Genomic DNA, 18,459 nt, shown 5'->3' with positions numbered 1-18,459 from the left:
GTTTGGCACAGGCACTGGTCATGGGTTCTATTTTCGCTCTCAGGCTGAGAGTGTCTTTTGCTTGTTTACAGCATTCATGAGCAGGCGTACATAGGATGTTAACAGGTCATCCATTTTGTAACCCTGTCAGAAAAGAAAAAAGTCTTAAGTCTCTCAAAGAGTTCCAGATGCAAAAAGAACTCATTTCCTTCCTGTTTTATCTTCTTCTTAGGTTCTTTCCTGCATGGGCATCTCCTCTTCCAACAGCTATCACTGTTTTGATTTATCTATTCTTCCCTCTGCTCTTCCCTTCATAGATTTACAAAACTACAGAGCATAGCTCTACTGTCTCCTTGTCATTGTATAGATTGACATCTTGTACTTAGGAATCCAAGTTTTTCTGTGAGAGAAGTTAGGCCTTAAATGTTTTTATGTTGTCTTTACAAATTTACCTTTAAATATCACCACAGTGATGCTTGTCTGAGTCTATGGGCAATCTGAAACCAATTCTTAAAAGGTGGTGCCACTCACTGAAAAGTGCAAAATCTTACAAGGATGGCGTTAGTGCATGGAAGGATCAAACCATGCAAGGCAAAAAGCCTCTTACATAGTTTATGGGTAAGTGCAGTCTTAATGTCTCGGATAGATAGAATTTTGATGTATGGGAAGAGGCATATATCTTTGTGTCAGATGGCATTATATAGCCCTGAGCCAGTTTTAAGCTGCAATTTTATTGACATAGCAGTGAATGCTTTTTGAATCTGCACTGGTTTTAACATCTGTTTTGGCGCCATCGTTTTGTAGAAATTCTGCATGTAAAGGAAAAATTGGGAGTTTCTTGTGTATAAGTTGACAAAACTCACCAGAGATGTCTCACATAAGATCCGGCTTCCTCGTACCAGGTTCCCTATTGTCATGTGAAAGTATGTACTCCCACTGCTCCAATTGGAGATTTTATTGAAGGGGTAGACTGTTAAAATATCCTGTAAAGGGAAACAAACTGAACTATAGAACATTTCTCAAATGAAAATGGGCTGTTACATAAGAAAGCCTGCAGAGCCAGAGCATTTTTCTTTCCCACTTCATTTATAAACACAGTGGATCAAGGTAAGTCTTGCATCCAGACTAGTGGTGTATTGTATTTTCACCCAGCAGGTGCATCTTAATCACTGTAATGAGACTTCCTTTCATTATATATTGATCTTTGCTGTAGCACACCAGCTTTATTTTTACAGTAATCTAAAACTCACTGGATAGTTGTTTTCTTAATTAAAAGCAAATAGTGATATTCGTAAAGGCTTTTGCCTGGGAACTTGGTAAGGCCAGACTGTTTGGATTAGAGAGCTGGTAAACACTGTCATTCGATTTGATCTTTTAGTCAGCTTGGGTTTCCTGCAAAGCATTTTTCTGAAGCAGGTTCCCTAGGTCACTGTCCATCCACTGGCCTGATCTTACCACTTTGTCCAGGTCCATCACAATTACCATTTCTTTTTTCAGAGATGCTCTACACTGTTTCCACTGTGGAAACTGCAAAGAAGTGATTTGACGCAGTAACATCTTCAGTTTCACACACAGAATGAATAGAGGGACTCTATTCTCCCCTATCATTCAGGGAAAAGGTCCTGATGCTGTCCCTAAATTAGTACATTCAATTAAATCCTTCCTTAGACTCTTGAGAAGCAACTGTTACCTTTGTCTTCTGATGTATCAGTGAGACTCCCTGCTTGTTGATTGCAATCAGCACAATCTCTGGGAAATTTGGCTCCGAGGTTTGCTATAAGTGAGTAACAGAGTAAGAAAAAAGAAAATGAAGAAATTATCTGTATCTGGTGCATAGTGACCTGTAATGGTGTCCAGTGCTGCTTGTTCTTTTTACCGAATAAACACTGAAGCATAAAGTTTGTTGATATCATGTAATTGCTAAGGATAACTTCTTTGGACATACATAGATGACTTGAGCGGCTGCTACATAAAAGCAGAATCAGGTCCCTTGTTTTCTAGGCTATCTGGTAATAGGCTTAACAGTTGGTTGCAAACCAATTAAGAGCCTAGCAAGGAGAAATTAAAGGTAGCAAGTGGGAAATTATTCCTGGAGGTGTCTGTTGCAGAATGAGAAGATTAGTGCAGTTCTGTTCTGAGGGAAGAGTCCCTGGAGATACAAGATTTGGCAGCATTTTGTTGTGGAGAACAATGACAGGACAGTATTTAGGTAACTAAAAGCCCCCTACTACAACTGCTACATATTTGTAATATTAGGTGTTACAGCTGGAACAACAACATAGCCAGTAAATAACAGACATAGTCTAGAATGGATAAAGAAAACCCTCTCCCTGCTTTCAAGGAACTGAGTTTTCCTCAGTGGATGATGGGAATTCAGCTTTACAATGTATTCTCACTTACACAGGTATGGAATTAGTCAGTCCGTATCCCCCAGTGCTGATTTACTACCAAAGCCATTAGTACAGGCCTTTAAACCTACCTTCACCTCAAAGAAGGCTGATCCAAACGTTGGCCACCGGTGTATCATTTTCAAGAAGGCAATCTTGGCCTCATCCACAGTTTTTCCTTCATGTTTACTATATGCTGCAATAATGCTCTGTTCAGAAAAAAATTATACAGAGCCTATTCAGTTGGAGACAGGCAGGTTTGCAGTGTCCAGCATTAGCACTACAGACAACATCAGATCATCACCAAGATCAGTCTTTTGCCCACAGCTACAGAAAACTGAAAATGAAAATAGCCTGCTGTGCCATGGGGCAAGGCGGAGCCAGAACCTCCCCAGTGTTCCTTACTAATGAGTTGGGTGAAGGAAGTCCAGGAGCCCAAGGGAATGGATTTCAGGGCAGAAGGGCAATACAGGATGAAAAAAAATTTCAGAAAGCCCAGTGTTCAACTCCCACAGACATGTATCACATTTACTGCTGAAACACGTAGGGTGAATTTTCCCTCTGCATTTGAAATAGCGTTCTGCGTCTTCCTCAGTGGACTAAGTGATAGGTACCTGCTGAAACTTCCTTGCCTTTTGGTGGATAAAAGAGCCTTTTTGCTGTGAGTAGCATCCACATGGTGCAAGGTGACTGATTTGCTGGCCAAACTATGAAATACTTAGGACACATCTTTTTCTCTACCAGATCCTCCTAGTCCCATCACTGACTTTCCTATCTCTGACTAATCTTCTGGGCACTGAAAATAGATTAGTATCTTCAAGAAAGATGCACATCCCAAATCAGTCATTCAGGCCTGCAGATATCTTTCAGAGCTTTGGTAGAGAGGATACAAAATCTGGATTGTAAGAGGCAAAACAGCAACATCCCATAGTATCCCTCCATAGTGCTTTCAAAGACTGTCAGATCAAAAATGTAGTGTGACTCAAAATCTTCTCTCATAAAGCTTAGTGGAAGTAGTATGATTAATGGAAGCTGATGTTCTTACCTTCTTCCACTCATCTAGTGAGATAGCTCGGAGCAGGTTGTCTGGCACCAGCTCCTTCAGGATTTTGGGGATAGTTGCCAGCTGTGTGCGGTCATTGTTGAAGCGCACTTTATAAATGAGCCCTGCCAGCTGGACAGCCTCATCCTTGGAACACTTGTGGTAGCCTCGGAGGTACTTCGGCAACTCCTGGAAGAGACCAGCTCTGAATCCGGACAGAATGGGCTGAAGCAAACACTGACTTACACATTCTAGATCAGTGAGGTCAGGATGTGAGTCTTGCCAAACACAGTCCAAGGACATCCAGAGAACTTTTAACTCCTGGAGGTTCTCTGGATGATCTTTAAAGGTCCTTTCCAACCCAAACCTTTCTATGGTTCTTCATACAATTGTGGAGCAAGACATGCACCTCCAGGGAACAATAAGGGAGCTCTCTACCTAACAGAAGCAATATAGCTCAGGTGAGAGCACTGTGAGAAATAAATCTGCTCCCGAGGCTGAGCAGTGCCCTCCAGATGCATTCCTCTGGAGGTTCTGTAATGCAGGTCTTGGGGAGGGAGATGGTGATACTCCAGCAGGCCTACTTTCTCAGGAGTATTGCTTGGATCACATTGCCTGCCTTTATGCTTTAGGGGGCTGGTTACCTGGTGGTAATGAAAAATGCAGTCAGCCTTCATGTCCTTCCCAGGAGTTACATTCAGCCACAGCTTTCTCATGAAGTACACGTCATAAGCCACAGACACAGCCCCTAAGGAAATAACATCTTTTCAGTATTCTCTGTATCACTGTAGAGTTCTGCAGATTTAAATGGCTCGTGAGTTTCTTCAGAAATCTATTTCTGGTTTTAATAGTAACAAACAAAATTACTAACAGAATAAGTACAAAAGGCCATTTTAGATGACCAAAAAAGTGATTAGTTGTCAATTCCTGGACAGTGATCATGCAGTGATGTAAAGTGCAGGCTCTTCAGAGATGCAGGAAGGAGCTGAGGATGCCTGCAATAAAAATGTTTGTTATTTCTTGGTGCTCATGACAGCTGCCTGCCAACGTGCAGCACACCTGAATTCTGTTACACTGATGCAGGTACATTCCCTGATGGCTGTGTTTACAAAATGAACTGTGAATTAGCGCACCCACATCTTTACGCAGTGATTTTCAGGACTCCTAGCATCTGCATCAGCTGTGGGGAGAAGAGGGAAGTTAGAATGTCTTAGATACGTAGAGAGTGCTTCAGGAAGCTAAACCTCAACTGTCCTGAAATAAGCAAAGGTCAGGATAAATCAATGCAAAATTTGAGTGGAGTTTGAGTTTGATGTAGATTCCAAAATATAAGTTATACGTGGGAGTGAAATACAAAGAATTGCTGTCATTAATGTTGTATTAGTATATTCTTACAAGTGTTCACCTGACAATACAACTTGTGTTTTGGTATCACCAGGTAATAATCTAGACAGCAGTTGTCTAACAATGCAAGGAATGGGAGTGACACTGTAAAGAACCTATTTACATGTGTTGACTGATACCTGATACGGCAATGCATGAGCCTTGGACTGTAAAGAGGATCAACCTATCCAACTTGAGTGCATCCAGCTGTGTGTTCTGGATGCAACAGGTCAAAAAGTCTTTGGTACCAATTTAAAATTTCTGAAGAGATTCCACTACAAAGATGTTGTGGTGTTTCCGATAGCCAGTGCTTGGGTGCATCAGGTCACTGGATCTTACTGTTGGTGCAGGCAATAACTGTGATATACAAACAAAAATGATATTATATAAGGCTCTGCCACACACTTCCCAAGATGGAGTAAATCCTACTGGATAAATTTGCTGCTTCTCCAGTTCAACACAGCATCTCATGCACCTTCTTGTCAGGCTGGCATTCTCCTTACCATCTTTCCCTGGTTTGTTCCTTCTGTTCCAGTCTGTCACCTGCCTTAGTGAGTCAAAGAAGTAGTCTGCTTCATTCTGACTGATCACCTGGAAGAAGCCAAGCAATGTAGGGGGGAAAGGAGAGATTAGCAGATCATATACAATGCTGCCTGTGCCAACATACCCAAGTATCAGGCTGAATTTTCTTTCCCTGTCTACAGTGAGAGGCCACAATTACATCAGGAAAGAGGCAAGGGGAAGTAGAGAAACAGGAGAAGGAAAACTCAAATGATTTACATTTCATATGGGGATTTTTACTGCATTTTTCTTTCCAACCTGCTTATTGAAGTCAAGCTGAAGATGCCTACCTTATTCTTAGCCATCTCCTCTTTGTGAAATAATTGGCACGTACTGGATTCCTCTCTTCAGGAACACAGCACATCAGAACCTGCCTGTGCTGAACCCAGTGCTGCTTTTCTCTTATCACAGTTCCAGAGAGAAGGGACCTCACAGTGAGGCAGCCAACCCAAGCTTCAGCTCAGGCAAGGCAAGCTTCTGAGAAACTAGAGAGCAGTCAGCTGGTGCTGGTCAGCCACTGCTGCCCCATAATACTAGTGGGCACTGTACATGTGCAGCATCTCCTCGGCAAAGCCTGAGCAGGAAAGGGCTGAATCCAGCAGTATGCAACACACAATTTGCTACCCTCCCGGCAGCTGCAAGAAAGCCTGCGTCTTCTCAGCTTTTAGTCCACCTGTGTACCAGTTGACCAAAAGAAACTCTGCATCTCCACCCTTTAAGAGTCGGAAAATAATTGTCAGGTGCTAAAAGTCTGAGTCTAGGTTGTATCCCCTCAGTAAGACAGAAGCAGTACCTTCCTGCTCTGTTGCTTGGCTTTAGATATGGTTGTTTAGGTGGTCTGGTAAAAGAGGAAGAGAGGAGGGGGGACTCTGGTTACCCTGCCATAGTCAAGAAGAGTTACCTTGTCTGCAATCTTCACAAAGAGGCTGAAACCTTCCCAGGAACTCAGCTGCAATTTGGAAGCAATTTTCTGACACAGAGTCCGGATTTTGGTGTTTGTTCCCACATCAAATGTCTATGAGATGACAAGACTCTTGTTACACAAAGAGGAAGAAATGAGAATGCTGAATGTCTTGAAATGTGCTCCTGCACAAACACCTCATGGCTAGGAAAAGAAGTAAGTTCTTACCTGTTCTGTTTCATTGGGGAAGCAAATCTTGTGTGAGATCTTAGTGTTGTTCTGTAAGATGGCCTCAACCTCCACGGGATGAGGTGCCCACTTCCTGGAGCCACTCCTGGAAAATACCACCACCATCGTAAGAGAGATCTTTGAGGGGTTGAACAGCATTCCATCCGAACAACAGACTCTAAAACTAGCACTGTGCAACGGGGTGGGCTCCAATGGTCATTCACCCCAGTGCAAATTCAGTGTATTAACAAGAAATTGAGAGTCTTATTGGCATGTATGTTAAAAGTCTGTTCTACTCTGCAAGGAGGTTGCATGAATAAGGCACCTTCCTAGCCAGTACCGTTACCCCTTCTATGTATACAGCAACATTTTTCCTTACTGAAGCATGCAGAAAGTAGCCACAAGGAGAAATAAATTTTATTTAATTGTGGCATCAGCAAAAATATCAGATACAAAACGAGTTACAGCTCAGGAGACAAGTACCAGAAAAGTTTAGAGGGCCACTTAGAGGCATTACATTTTATGTAAGAACTGGCACGTAATCACTGACTCAAGAGGTGCTTAAGCTGTACAGTCCCAGTTCTTAGAAATTATACCTCAGAGCAGAGCTGCCTTTTAAAGCAAAGGACCTATCCCTGAAGTCTGAGTCATGCAAAAACCTTGATACAGTTAAACTGAGGACAAATCTAGCACGTTGCCTTCTGGGACTGTCATTTCCTGCCCTCGGTGGCACAGAGCAGGCTGTTTGGAGATTGTGTACACTGTAGTTTATGGGCCAAACTCCTTTCTCACACTGGGCCACTCTCTCAGGAAGAGAGCTTAGTTTGGCATACAGCTTTAGTTGTGTGGATTTGAAAACTAATTTTTTTTTCCAAGAAATAAAGTAGCAGTTCCATTTGAAGAATGAAAACCTGAGTGTAACCAAGTTGAACAGCATGTGCTTGGTATACTGTGCAGGCACTCTAAGGAGTGTGGACCTGCCCTTGCCCTACAGTCATCTGTTCCTGGACTTGCAGCAGAGGGAGGCCCTAGGAGACCAAGGAAAGGCAGCAGCTTGGCTGGAGGCACAGGGCCATCTCTCCTTGCAGCCTCCACGAGCAATTCATTGCCAAGGCAAGATCTGCTTAACACCATCAGGGTGCTTGCTGGTTGCCTGGCCAGCAGTCTTGGGATGGAGCTGTAAAGCTGTTCATGGAGTAAAAGGTGTACCCAAGGGCTCAGTTGGCTTCCACTCCACATATTGTAAGTCAGTCCTTTGAGCTGCCTGCTCTCCCCTTTCCAAAGACAGCAGGTTACTTACAGGGACAAGTTGGACTAGATAATTGTGGTAGGTCCCTTCCAAATGAGCTGTTCTCTATTCTATTCTATTCTATTCTATTCTATTCTATTCTATTCTATTCTATTCTATTCTATTCTATTCTATTCTATTCTATTCTGCAGGTGTAGGTTTAATTTTATGAAAATAAATACTCTTATAAAACAACATTTGTCTTTGTTCCTCTTCCCATCCCCATGGCTCCTGATCTGGGGCAGTTTAGCAGATAAAATTCTCCTCTCAGACAGCCCATTCTGCTTTCCCCTCCCTGTTTCCCCACTCTAAAGAAGCTCTGTACAGCTCAATGGGGCTTAGAGCATGAATAGCACATAATACAGGGAGGCAGGAAATTTTCAGTCTTCTCCATAGAAAAAACAATGAATAGCATTCCTCGCCATGAATTCTTCAGGCACTTCAAAGGCGAGTTCAATGCGCAGTGACATTTCCCCAGCAGTGCAAGAGGGACAGCCACTGTGTTAGCAGCATTCCCCTTGAGCCTGACCCACAGGACTCACAGACCAAATGCAGGGCCCAGCCTAAGAGAAGGGGGAGGATGGAGGAGCTGGAGGGAAAAATCGTTGGGCAGTTTCTTTAGTGAAGAGGTCTGTGGCAGGCAGGTGGTAACTCACAGCAGCATCAAAAGAGAGAAGGCTGGGGTTAACCTTGATGCCAAAGCACTGAATTCTCAGCGTCAAGCTGGATAATTCCAGTGCCTGGAGGAATCTAGGGAAACCTTCCCTCTACAGTTCAGTTCAACCTTCCTGAAATCCTCATAGCTCTTCCACTCTCTCTGGTTGTGGCATGTTCACAACAGCAACAAGTCCTTCTGACGCCCAGGAAGCACTGTGCTTTGGAGGGCTTGTTGCTCCAGCCCTCCCCAGGACTGGGGTAATGCCTACTGGACTGAGGAGTAGCCTTGCTGTGAGCAGCCATGGAAGTGTCAGGATTTTGCTCATTTGGGTTTCTTCAAAGAATAGGAATGGATTGTGTTGATCTCTCTTCCCAGCATGGATCTGCTTTGCTGCACCATCAGAAAACCAACAGGGCCCCATTAGTGCTCTGCAGATGTCAGTGACTTCAGTGGTGCCACCCCACTATAAGTAAAACCTAGTATTTTTAGCTGCATATGTGCAACTCTGTGCTACTGAGATTCATCAAATTCAAGACTAATCCTCAGGCACATGTAAGGGGGACAAGAACATGCTGCCTCACTAAAGGAAAGCAAGGCCAGGACCTCATCAGTGACAACACAGGATTACATTTCAAGCTGCATACCCTTTCGGATGTTTGAAATACCCAGCTCTGGGAGTCAAAGGATTATGTGTGATGCTGAACTTTTAAAGATGTTGCTAGCTCTGAGAAAGAAAAAAGTGAAACTGTGACATAGACCTCTCTTAGCAGTTCAAAGTTCATAAGAATAATGATCACTTTAAAAGAAAGGATGTAAAGAGAGGAAGGAAAGCAAGAGTGTCAATGTTTTTAGCCCATGTGCTTTTTGGCACCTGATTCATGATTTTTGAACACTTTGAGCTGGCTATATGCTGGATCATTTACCTCATCACTGTCTGAATCCTCCGACTGCACTCCAGGGCCAGTCTTTCTTTCTGACGTGTCTCCATGAACTTCTGGGCATGTTTCAGCAGTGACTTGCTGGGTGGGAACAGGCCAGTGCAGAGCCAAAGGAGCTGCCAGCCCTTGGTCATGCTGTACCTGTGAACACAAAGCAAATGGTTCTGTTACAGCTACATATAATTCTTTGTTTGACCACAACTACAGGGAAGAGAAACACCCTCCCATTATGGGATGTTGTGACATTCAGCAGAGAGCTATAAATCAACAGAGCCTTCACCCAGGATGTGGCAGCTGTTTTCTGTGCAACTACCACAGCCCGCCCGTATGCAAGGACAATGCGAAATCCTGGCTGATAAATATTCATGATGGTTGCAAATCTCATGAATAAACATAAGTTCCACTTTAGCGGTCATCTTGGCAGCAGTGATCCTGGTGCCATCCTCTTGGAAAGCCACTGCCAATTTGCTGTTCAAGCTCACGTGTATTTGGCTTGTGCTTTATCAGCTGTTTGTATTCACACCCCCTCCGTGCTACCCGGCTTTGCTCAGGGCACAAGCACTTTGCATGCGATTGACTTTCCCTTACACACGCTCCTGCTCTGAAAAATAAGCATGTAGAAGGCATTGTGTAATGAGGTAGTTACAGTTCTTAAAACACTCCAGATCAAGCTTCTACAATTTTCAGACAGAAAGCCAGTTCTTCCAGCCTCTGGACCCATGAAATCTGTCAGTGAAAGTTCTTCTGCCATCTCACCCTCACCAGTCCAAAGGCTCTGCAGCCAGGAGGTGGTCAGCCCCTCTACCTTCCAGGCCAGGAGCAGAACACGCTTCAGCTGCATCCCAGGGATTGCTCTGAAATGCTGAATGGTGTGAAGTGGTTTTGGTTGGGAAAGTGAGCAGGTCTGCCCCTGAATGGGCACCAGGCTCTGCTGAATAAAGAGGTCCTGGACATTTACTTTCCAAATTTTGCAGATGAAGACACACTATTTTAATCCCGTTTATACTCAATAGATTAGTTGTGTTTGCGTCTGTGTGAGAGAGGGACATGGTCCACAGTGCAGTAACCTGGAAAGGATGAAAGATTTGTTGCTCTGGCTGTTCTAATGAAAGTATATGGAAATAGCCACATTTCAAGCACTGTTTTTTCCACATCAGTGATCTCTCTCAAAGCGGTGACTAAATTGGTAGAGTACATCAGGCATGGCACTGGCACCATGGTTACAGACTATGCATTAAACAGCCTTTAAGATTTACTGCAGGCAAGGAAACTTACCATTTAATAGTTACATACATGGTAAAAGTTCCACTAAGTTTAAGATTTGTGGAACAGTAAGAAAGAAAATGCACAAATAGAAGCTCCTTCTCTAACTTTTGCAGTGACACAATGAAACAGACAAACGATTTTGTTAATAATTACTATTATTTTAAACTTCTTTTTGCAATTCAGTTCCCCTGGAAGTAGGTCAAATTATCATTTTACGAGTGGAGAGGAAAACTCCAGCCTGTTTCAGAGACTTCTGCATGGACAAGGGCCTGTGTAACCAATCTGTTCTAAAAGGCAGTTGTGTAACCTAATTAATATTGCTACTTAAAAGTATTCACGGGTGGCAAAAGATCTAGTGTGCTTCTAGGAGGGAAATACTGTCACTGGGAAATTTAAAACAAGCGGAGGGCTGGCAGAGCTGTCACTGAGAGCATGCACCAACTCTATGCAGTGCCATATTTTCTCCAGACTGCCTTGGGAATAAGAGGGCTTCAGTAACCCCTTGCCTGCCTCACACCGTGCTGCACAGAGACCAGCACTGAATGCTGATGGGAGCAAAGCAGCAGCTCAAGGGAGATGAGTAATGCTCCTGCTCTGTGGCCTCTCACTGCCCGTCAGCGGTCCTGAGTGCTCCGCAAGAGTGAGCCCCACAGCACTGCTGGGAAAATGGGGGGAGGGAGGGAAGGTGTCACTCCAACATTCCCCTCTGCTCCTGCCCCATCACAAGCATAGCAGGAGTTCCTGATCGCCACCTGCACTTGAGCCCTGGCTCTGCAGAGTGTTTGCACCCAGGTGAGTACCTGTTTCTATTCTCAGTCAGTTGCTTCATAATCTGACAGTAGATCTCATCCCGCAGAACCTCCTCCTGGATAGCTGCTACAAATATCTGGTCAGTGACTTCCACAGAGGAGTGTGTCTGTTTTGAGGGATAGTCTCCCATGAATTTCATGATGGGTGAATGTGGCGTTAAGGACAAAAGCAGGCCAATTTTAGAAGGTAAACGGGAAGACTCACCTGGATCCTAACATGTTAGTGACTCTGTTGATGTCTATGTGGCAAATACTGAGAGGAGGGTCTGGAATATATCCCCTGCCTATCCCCTACCCCTTTCCCTATGCAGCAGTCACTACTTGGCTGCGATTTGTACTCTATTAGCTGCTTGCTCTGGACATATGCAGTAAATGTCACTCACTCCCTAAAGTCACATTCCAGTTAAGTGAGCCATCAGGAGTTGTGGAGCACTGGGAGGGAAGAGGAACCTTTCCTCTGCAGACAAGGGAAACAGAGTTGATACCCCCCCACACTGATATAAATGTATCCCCTGTAATGTGAATGCAGTATTATCTCAATGCAGGTGAGTTTAGTGGGGATAACTAGCTCTTCCTTCCCCTGAGTGTTCTGGGGTCCCAAAGAGCAGAGTGAAAGGATATCAATGAAGGCCTGGCAGGCCAAATCCCGAAGATCAGGGTCAGTGCATGCTCTCTTCAGCAAGGGCTGTTTCAAGGGCTCCTTAGAGTGTGCCCACAGTTGACTGCGCCCACGGGATTTCTGGAGAACAGTTTTGCTGATTGATTCCTTCTCAGGAGTCCTGAAGGAAGACAAGTGCAGACAATACAAAATTGCTGGATCAGTATTGCTATGAACACAGGAGGTCATTATCACAAAGACTTATCTCTAGACATGTTCTTTCCCAAGACAGTGATCTCCTATCTCCTTTGATTATGCAGGTCAACAAGAACAGGAAAATGTAGTTTCCTGTAGATCCAGAAGGGAGAAGGCTTGCAAAAGAAAAGAGGTTTTAGAAGACTAATTTTTCCCTTATTCTCCAAGGCCTGAAATGTTGTGCATCCTCACTAGCTGGTAATTGCTGAAGAAGGGGTGAGAAGTAAGAATAGGGCCTGCTGTAAAGAAATAAGTGCAGCTGAGGTTCTCCTACCCTTCTCTTTGCATTTCTGCAGACAAAAGATACAAGTAGGCCATGTGCCAGAATCTCTGCACATCCAAGGTCACAATTACAGGAAACAAAGAGAAGAAACCCAATCAGAAATGGGAGATGCTAGTTATATCCTAGACTTTAAGGATCACAGAAGATCAACAAGAACTTTTCTAGGGCACACACTACAGAGAGAGCTTCACCTGAAGTGTTCATAGGAGAACTCCTCCAGGGTGTAAGGCTTTACTTCGAGATCCTCTTCATCAGGTTCATCCATGTAGGAGTTCTGTGAAGCTGTCCTCCTCTGGTCTGGAGACATCATTAACAAACTCTGGAATGACATAGCCATGTAGAGATGTCACACAGGCACAGGTTTCTGCACAGATTGTCAGGTGTTACTCAGCATATATGCACAGATGGTGTACACTAAACTTGAGTACTCTGTGCTGCAGGAGACCTTCTGTCCCCTAAGCAGCATCTTCAGAGACTCAAGAAAGACTTGGAAACAGTTGACTCAAGGAAGTAATTTCCAGAGACCCAATAGTAGTGGCCATCAAAATCTATGTGATTATCCAAAGCACAACACTTACTAAAACCACGTCTGCTTATCACGATTGTGGTTTTCCCCCACTTTTTCAGTTTTTTACTTGTTAGCACAGTATCTGATATACTAAATCTCCAAAACTGAAGACAAAATTGTTAGCAGAGAAACCTTGACTCCCTCAAAGATCATATTCTTTTAAAGTAACCTGCTGTACGTAGAGCTTCCCTTGAGACATAATGGATGATCACCAGTCAAGCCCAGTGCAAATGCAGAAAAATTCAACTGCAGAGCCATTTCCATTAATTGCTATCAATTCCATGCACTGAAGTCCCTAACAGTGAATGGACTGGTTTTTTTTGAAAGTCACTGCTTTTGTGTAACTACAGCCTTCTCCTTAGAGTTTGGGCTAGGTTTAGTTTTGTTTTCAGACAGGATAGAATGAAATGCTTTGCTTGAATGGGACTTGTCTGACTTTGGAGGAACAATTAACTTCCAGTTATAAATTTAATCATATTTAACACTGTTATTATCATTTATCTTCCAGTATCTTCAAAGAGAGTGCTCAGCTTTTCTTACCAGCACTTGGCTAGAGGGTTTTGTGAGGGAAGGAATGATGTAGATCTCTTCCAAAAATACATTCCCTGTTTTGCTTGTCCTTTCATTCTGGGCACAGATCCAGCCAGAGTTTGCATCCAGCCTTTTGTCTTCAGTGAAGATTAGCAAGTCTCCCTTCTTGAAGGACAGGATGGCAGGGTCTTCTGGAAGAGAGAATAAGGGAGTAGTGTTCAGGCTTGACAGTCCAAGAAAATGCAAAGAGACTGCAATGTGAAAGACAAGGGAATTGTATTTTGAAGGCCTGAATTCAATTAGCAATAGAAAGTGATTTGTGTAAATATGGCTAATTATCCAGTAACACTTCAGAGAAATCACTTAAGTTTCCTCTAACAGCCTGATTTTGATCCACTGAGGGCAATGGCAAAAGTCTGTTTGATTCAAATGGATGTTGACTTTGTGTCTAGAACTGGCAGCAAAGCATGGAAAGAAACTCAGTAGTTGTAAGTAGAATAAATCAGTGCTTACATTTTAATGCCCTCTTGTCTGTTCCAGCCAACTACATTCCACAGAAAATTCCAGATTAACATCTCTGTGAAATGTTTCTGGAAAGTATTTCCAGGGACCCTAGATGCAAATTCCTACTATAAGCAGGCTGAGTTGTTGGACACTTTACTATCTAAATAAAATATGCAAAGAAGTAGACAGAGGAAGGAAATCTAATCTGTATGCAAAGGTACTGAATCACATTGTCTTATGCTTTGTATTGCTGTGCTGATCACTATGCATCCCTCCTGGAGCAAAGGGACTCTTGCTGAAGTTCTCCCTCTTCTCTTTGGGCTCTTTCAAACAAGTGCTGTGGATTCTCTCAAGATTTCTTCTCTACCCTGTAGAAAAGTTCTCAGACTTACCTTGAGATTTTTTCTCATGCATTGCCACAGCGAACCGTGATCTCTTCTTCAGTCCTTCCAGGAACATGACCACCAGTTCAGCAATGACAACACTGTTGACAGATGTCAGGACAAACTCCTCGGCACGAAGTGTGATGAGAGTGCAGCTCTGTCCAAATGACTTCACTGCCCTATGTGTTATTGAATAGTTTGTTACTGAGGCATCTGAGAAACTCACAGACTCATCTGCAATCACAGCCAAGGAACCTACAGCTCCTTACAGCGAGTATTGGTTGTTCTTAATCTGACTTCTCATGAGTTGGCAGGTGTGAAGGACTGAAGTGGTTCAGGTTCACTCTGTACTCCACCATGTTTTGTACAAAAGTGCTTCACTATCGACAAAAGAACACCCTTCTTTTGGAGTAACTGAAAAGAACACCCTTCTTTTGGAGTAACTGAAAAGAACACCCTTCTTTTGGAGTAACTGAACCCTTCTTTTGGAGTAACTGGGCAACTAAATCTGTGACAGTCCTCAATGAGGCATTTTTTGTGTATGTAAGACCCTATTCTCTGAGGATGTGTGCCCTGAGCAAGCCAAGGGTTACCTTCTTTCCCTCAGTTACCTTGTTCAGGTCCATCACACTGGAGATATATACAAACTCCCAGCATGTATAACAGACAATGGCTTAACTATGTTCGTTATTTGGGCCATTCTTGATGCACGTCTATGCTTCCTTACACCTTTCTGACTGAGCAGGATCACCTTTCCTTCCACCATCTGGGAAGATTAAGCCATTTCAGTATTTTCTTTACAGGCTGCTCAGAACTTATCTCTTTCTGTTTCCCAGACCTAGGCTAAGCCACCTTTTCAGGCTCAGATCAAATCACTAGGAGGACGGCAGAGAAAGTATATCTCCCTCCTACATGGAATATCCTTTCTGAGTATGAGCAGAGTTGCCTTCTTCAGATCTTGTATTTCTGAGGCACTCACCTGTTGGTGTGGATGCCAGTTATCTCTGGGAAGGTCAGCTCAAGGAGCCGCTTTTCTGACTCATCCAAGAAGCAGATACCTTTCCAATTTACGGCAACAATAAAGTGGTTCTTGGGCAAGCTGGGTCCTGAAAAGGCAGAAAAAACTCCTCATCAATGCTATACAAGTCCTCCTCTATTGATCTTATATCTGTCCTCTACTCCCAGGCTCCAGGTATTACCTGAAAATTTAGTGACTTCAAAGAATCGTGAAAAAAGCAAAGGCCACTGAAAGCGAGCAAAATCTACAAGTTGTTCCTTCACAGTCTGACGGGAGAGATGGTCCTGTGTGTATGGGGCCTGCAGTATAAAGAGATACTCAAGATTTTCTCAGTAAAATCTGGTTTGCTTGATCTGTAGACAATAAAGCTCAAGCCTGATCCCAGAGGTTCCCAACAGCCCTCTGCTGTCACTGGTGTCCAGGGTACCTGGAGAAAGTCAGATCAGGAATAGCCTTCAGGGGCCCAAGACACATGCAGCTGAGGCTGCCCACAGGCATGTGGATTCCAAATTTCCCTCAGATCCCCACTGACTGATCTGCTCAGAGTGTTACACACTTTGGGTGTCATGGAAATATTTCAGGTAATCCATTTCCAGATCAAAACCAGTATTCCATCCCATGACCATCCTGACTCCTCAGTTGTCAGATGGGAGATAGAGAGGCTTAAAAGATACTCTATTCAGAGATTTAAAAATACTTTTTTCATTCTGCTCCCCCTGCTGAGCCCTATATGGAACAGTGAGTGGAAAGGTTCTCTGCCCCTCCAGCCCTAATTAGCTATTTGGGATATCCAAAATGAAATGTTTTTCCTTCTTCCCCCAACAGACTATTCATAAATGGAAATGGTGAAAGAAGCAGAAGCTGGTGCTTGAGAGTGGTTACCCAAACAAAACTCTTACCTTTGCATGTGCATAGGTTATAAGGCTCACCCACTTTTCCAGGGGCTTGGACTTCAGCTGTTTCACTGGAATACAATCATGGAGCGCCTTCTGCACAAGTTCATTGTGGATGGAATCTCCAAACTGGATGTAACAATATTTTGCACCTATCTCCACCAAATCCTCCTCCTGAAACAATTAATCCATTAAAAGAGGCCTAGAAAGATGTCACAAAGTCCAGACAGCCTCATTCAACCTTGAAGCCAGTTTAGGAATGGGGTTTTCTCCATTTTTGTCTGGGTAACTCTTGACAGACATCCAGCGTAAGGAGAGGTGAACTTGACTCAATCACAGCATCAAATAAATTATTATCAAAGATATTTTGAAAGGACCCAAATTTCCCCTTTGGACATGCCTCCAGCTGCCACATGAACTGAAAGTTGCAGAAAAAAAGCGCTATTAATTACAGCTGCCTGTGGATAGCTGGCATAATCACCTGGACAGGAATTGTTCATTAAGAAGGGAAGGGTTGTTCACAGCCACTAGAAACTTCATTCATCTTCCTGCCTTTTAATGTGGGAAATGTTAATATAATATAGTTTTGTCTCTTTAGGAGGATGAATAACGAGACCCACCTTCTCACAACGGTACTCTCCAAACCGGATGCCACGAATGACTTGGTGGTAAATGAGATCAGTGCTGATAGGATCCTCCTGGGAGTTGTGCCAGGGGGTGAAGATTTCCTTTCGGAAGTAGAGCCGCCAGGGTGCATTGCGCTCATGTGTGCCCCGCTCCTTCACTAGCTGTTCACACTGAGAGATGGCGTCCAGGACATGATCTCGTCCCCCACCCAGTGACCAGACCTAGAACAAGGGACACTGCATTTACTAGCATGCCTGCTTTGGATCTGAGTGATGGACAGCAAACCCAAAGCTCCTGGTCTATTGACAGCAAGAAAAAATCTGAAAAGGTAAGCAAATGGATGTCCAAGTGTGCATTTTTATGCACAGGGATGGTATTAGGAAAAATAAGTTGGATGTTTAGACAAAGCAGCAAGATGAAGCAGCTTTGGTTTGCAATCTTCTATTTGTCTCCTTGTACTTTGCTTATCCCCTGCATATCCCCTTAAGCACATCCACAAAAATTTCTGTAATCTAAACAAAAGATGTGATCTCTGAATTAATTTCTTTGCTATTGATGGCTAACACTGAGCAGCAAGATTTCATCCTGCTGTGCATGTCTGTTTTACAGCATTACCATAGAAAAATAAGCAAAGGGAAGGAGAAGCTAAAATGTGAACGAACAGTAGCAGCCCTGGCAAGGACCTTGGCTTTGAACGCCACATGATAGGGGCTGCATCAGCAGCACTGTAACACAGAACAAGACAGTAATGTGCAGTAATTCAGGTGGGAAATACATCTTTGAGCAGAGATCCCTAGTGTGTGAGACCTGCTCGTCTCACCCTGCTCCCACGGTTCTGCAGTGCTGCACGCATGGTGAGCAGGTGGGGTCTCAGAACATGGCAGGACACCACGGTGCTGCTCTGCCCATGCATGGCAGAAGGGACACTGTCAGTGACCTGGCACAGGAAACCTTACAGGCCTGCGGCAGGAACTGCTAAGTGGTCAGCCAACAGAAAGGCAGACTAGGATTATTAAATGCTGGGATTCAGTACTAGCTTGAGTGTAGGACTGGGATGGAGGTGCTTCCAGAAGTCAGAGGGAGTCCTCAGTGAGTCTGGGTGGACCGCAGCAACTCCACAGAAAGGGAAGGGAGCTTTCATTCTATTTTTCTACACTTTACCTTATCAAACACAGCAATGTACAGTGAAAAACCAAACACATCCTTCAGTTTGGTTTTATCTGCTATGAACTGACAGATCTCTTTGGCAGTGGAAGCAGAGTCTGCAGGGACAGTGATGCTTTGGCCGTTCATCAGGGTGACATTAAACATAATGGGTTTCTTCTGCTTTGTTGCCTGTAAATCAGAGTTGAATGAAAG

General features: G+C 43.8%; 1 protein-coding gene across 2 annotated transcripts in view; it reads right to left on the bottom strand.

Moving 5' to 3' along the window:
• Positions 1-35: 35 nt before the first annotated feature.
• Positions 36-18,459, bottom strand: part of MYO7B (myosin VIIB) — a 54,287-nt gene continuing 35,863 nt past the window's right edge. For both annotated transcript variants that reach the window (XM_026855573.1, XM_026855574.1), the window contains 20 exons: positions 18,262-18,435; positions 17,094-17,321; positions 16,480-16,647; positions 15,762-15,879; positions 15,542-15,668; positions 14,572-14,741; positions 13,685-13,866; positions 12,768-12,895; positions 12,062-12,219; positions 11,432-11,585; positions 9,351-9,506; positions 6,482-6,587; positions 6,254-6,367; positions 5,295-5,382; positions 4,053-4,156; positions 3,412-3,597; positions 2,459-2,575; positions 1,670-1,753; positions 843-962; positions 36-123 (listed from right to left, as the gene is read on the bottom strand). In XM_026855573.1, coding sequence (XP_026711374.1) covers positions 40-123; positions 843-962; positions 1,670-1,753; positions 2,459-2,575; positions 3,412-3,597; positions 4,053-4,156; positions 5,295-5,382; positions 6,254-6,367; positions 6,482-6,587; positions 9,351-9,506; positions 11,432-11,585; positions 12,062-12,219; positions 12,768-12,895; positions 13,685-13,866; positions 14,572-14,741; positions 15,542-15,668; positions 15,762-15,879; positions 16,480-16,647; positions 17,094-17,321; positions 18,262-18,435 — 2,766 coding nt within the window. In that variant the 3' untranslated portion in view covers positions 36-39. The remainder of the gene's footprint in view (positions 124-842; positions 963-1,669; positions 1,754-2,458; positions 2,576-3,411; positions 3,598-4,052; positions 4,157-5,294; positions 5,383-6,253; positions 6,368-6,481; positions 6,588-9,350; positions 9,507-11,431; positions 11,586-12,061; positions 12,220-12,767; positions 12,896-13,684; positions 13,867-14,571; positions 14,742-15,541; positions 15,669-15,761; positions 15,880-16,479; positions 16,648-17,093; positions 17,322-18,261; positions 18,436-18,459) is intronic.

The sequence above is a fragment of the Athene cunicularia genome (assembly GCF_003259725.1).
Source record: "Athene cunicularia isolate RWA chromosome 9 unlocalized genomic scaffold, athCun1 chr9_part2, whole genome shotgun sequence".
In the NCBI taxonomy this organism is placed as follows: Eukaryota; Metazoa; Chordata; class Aves; order Strigiformes; family Strigidae; genus Athene; species Athene cunicularia.
This window is presented reverse-complemented; position numbering and strand designations above follow the sequence as displayed.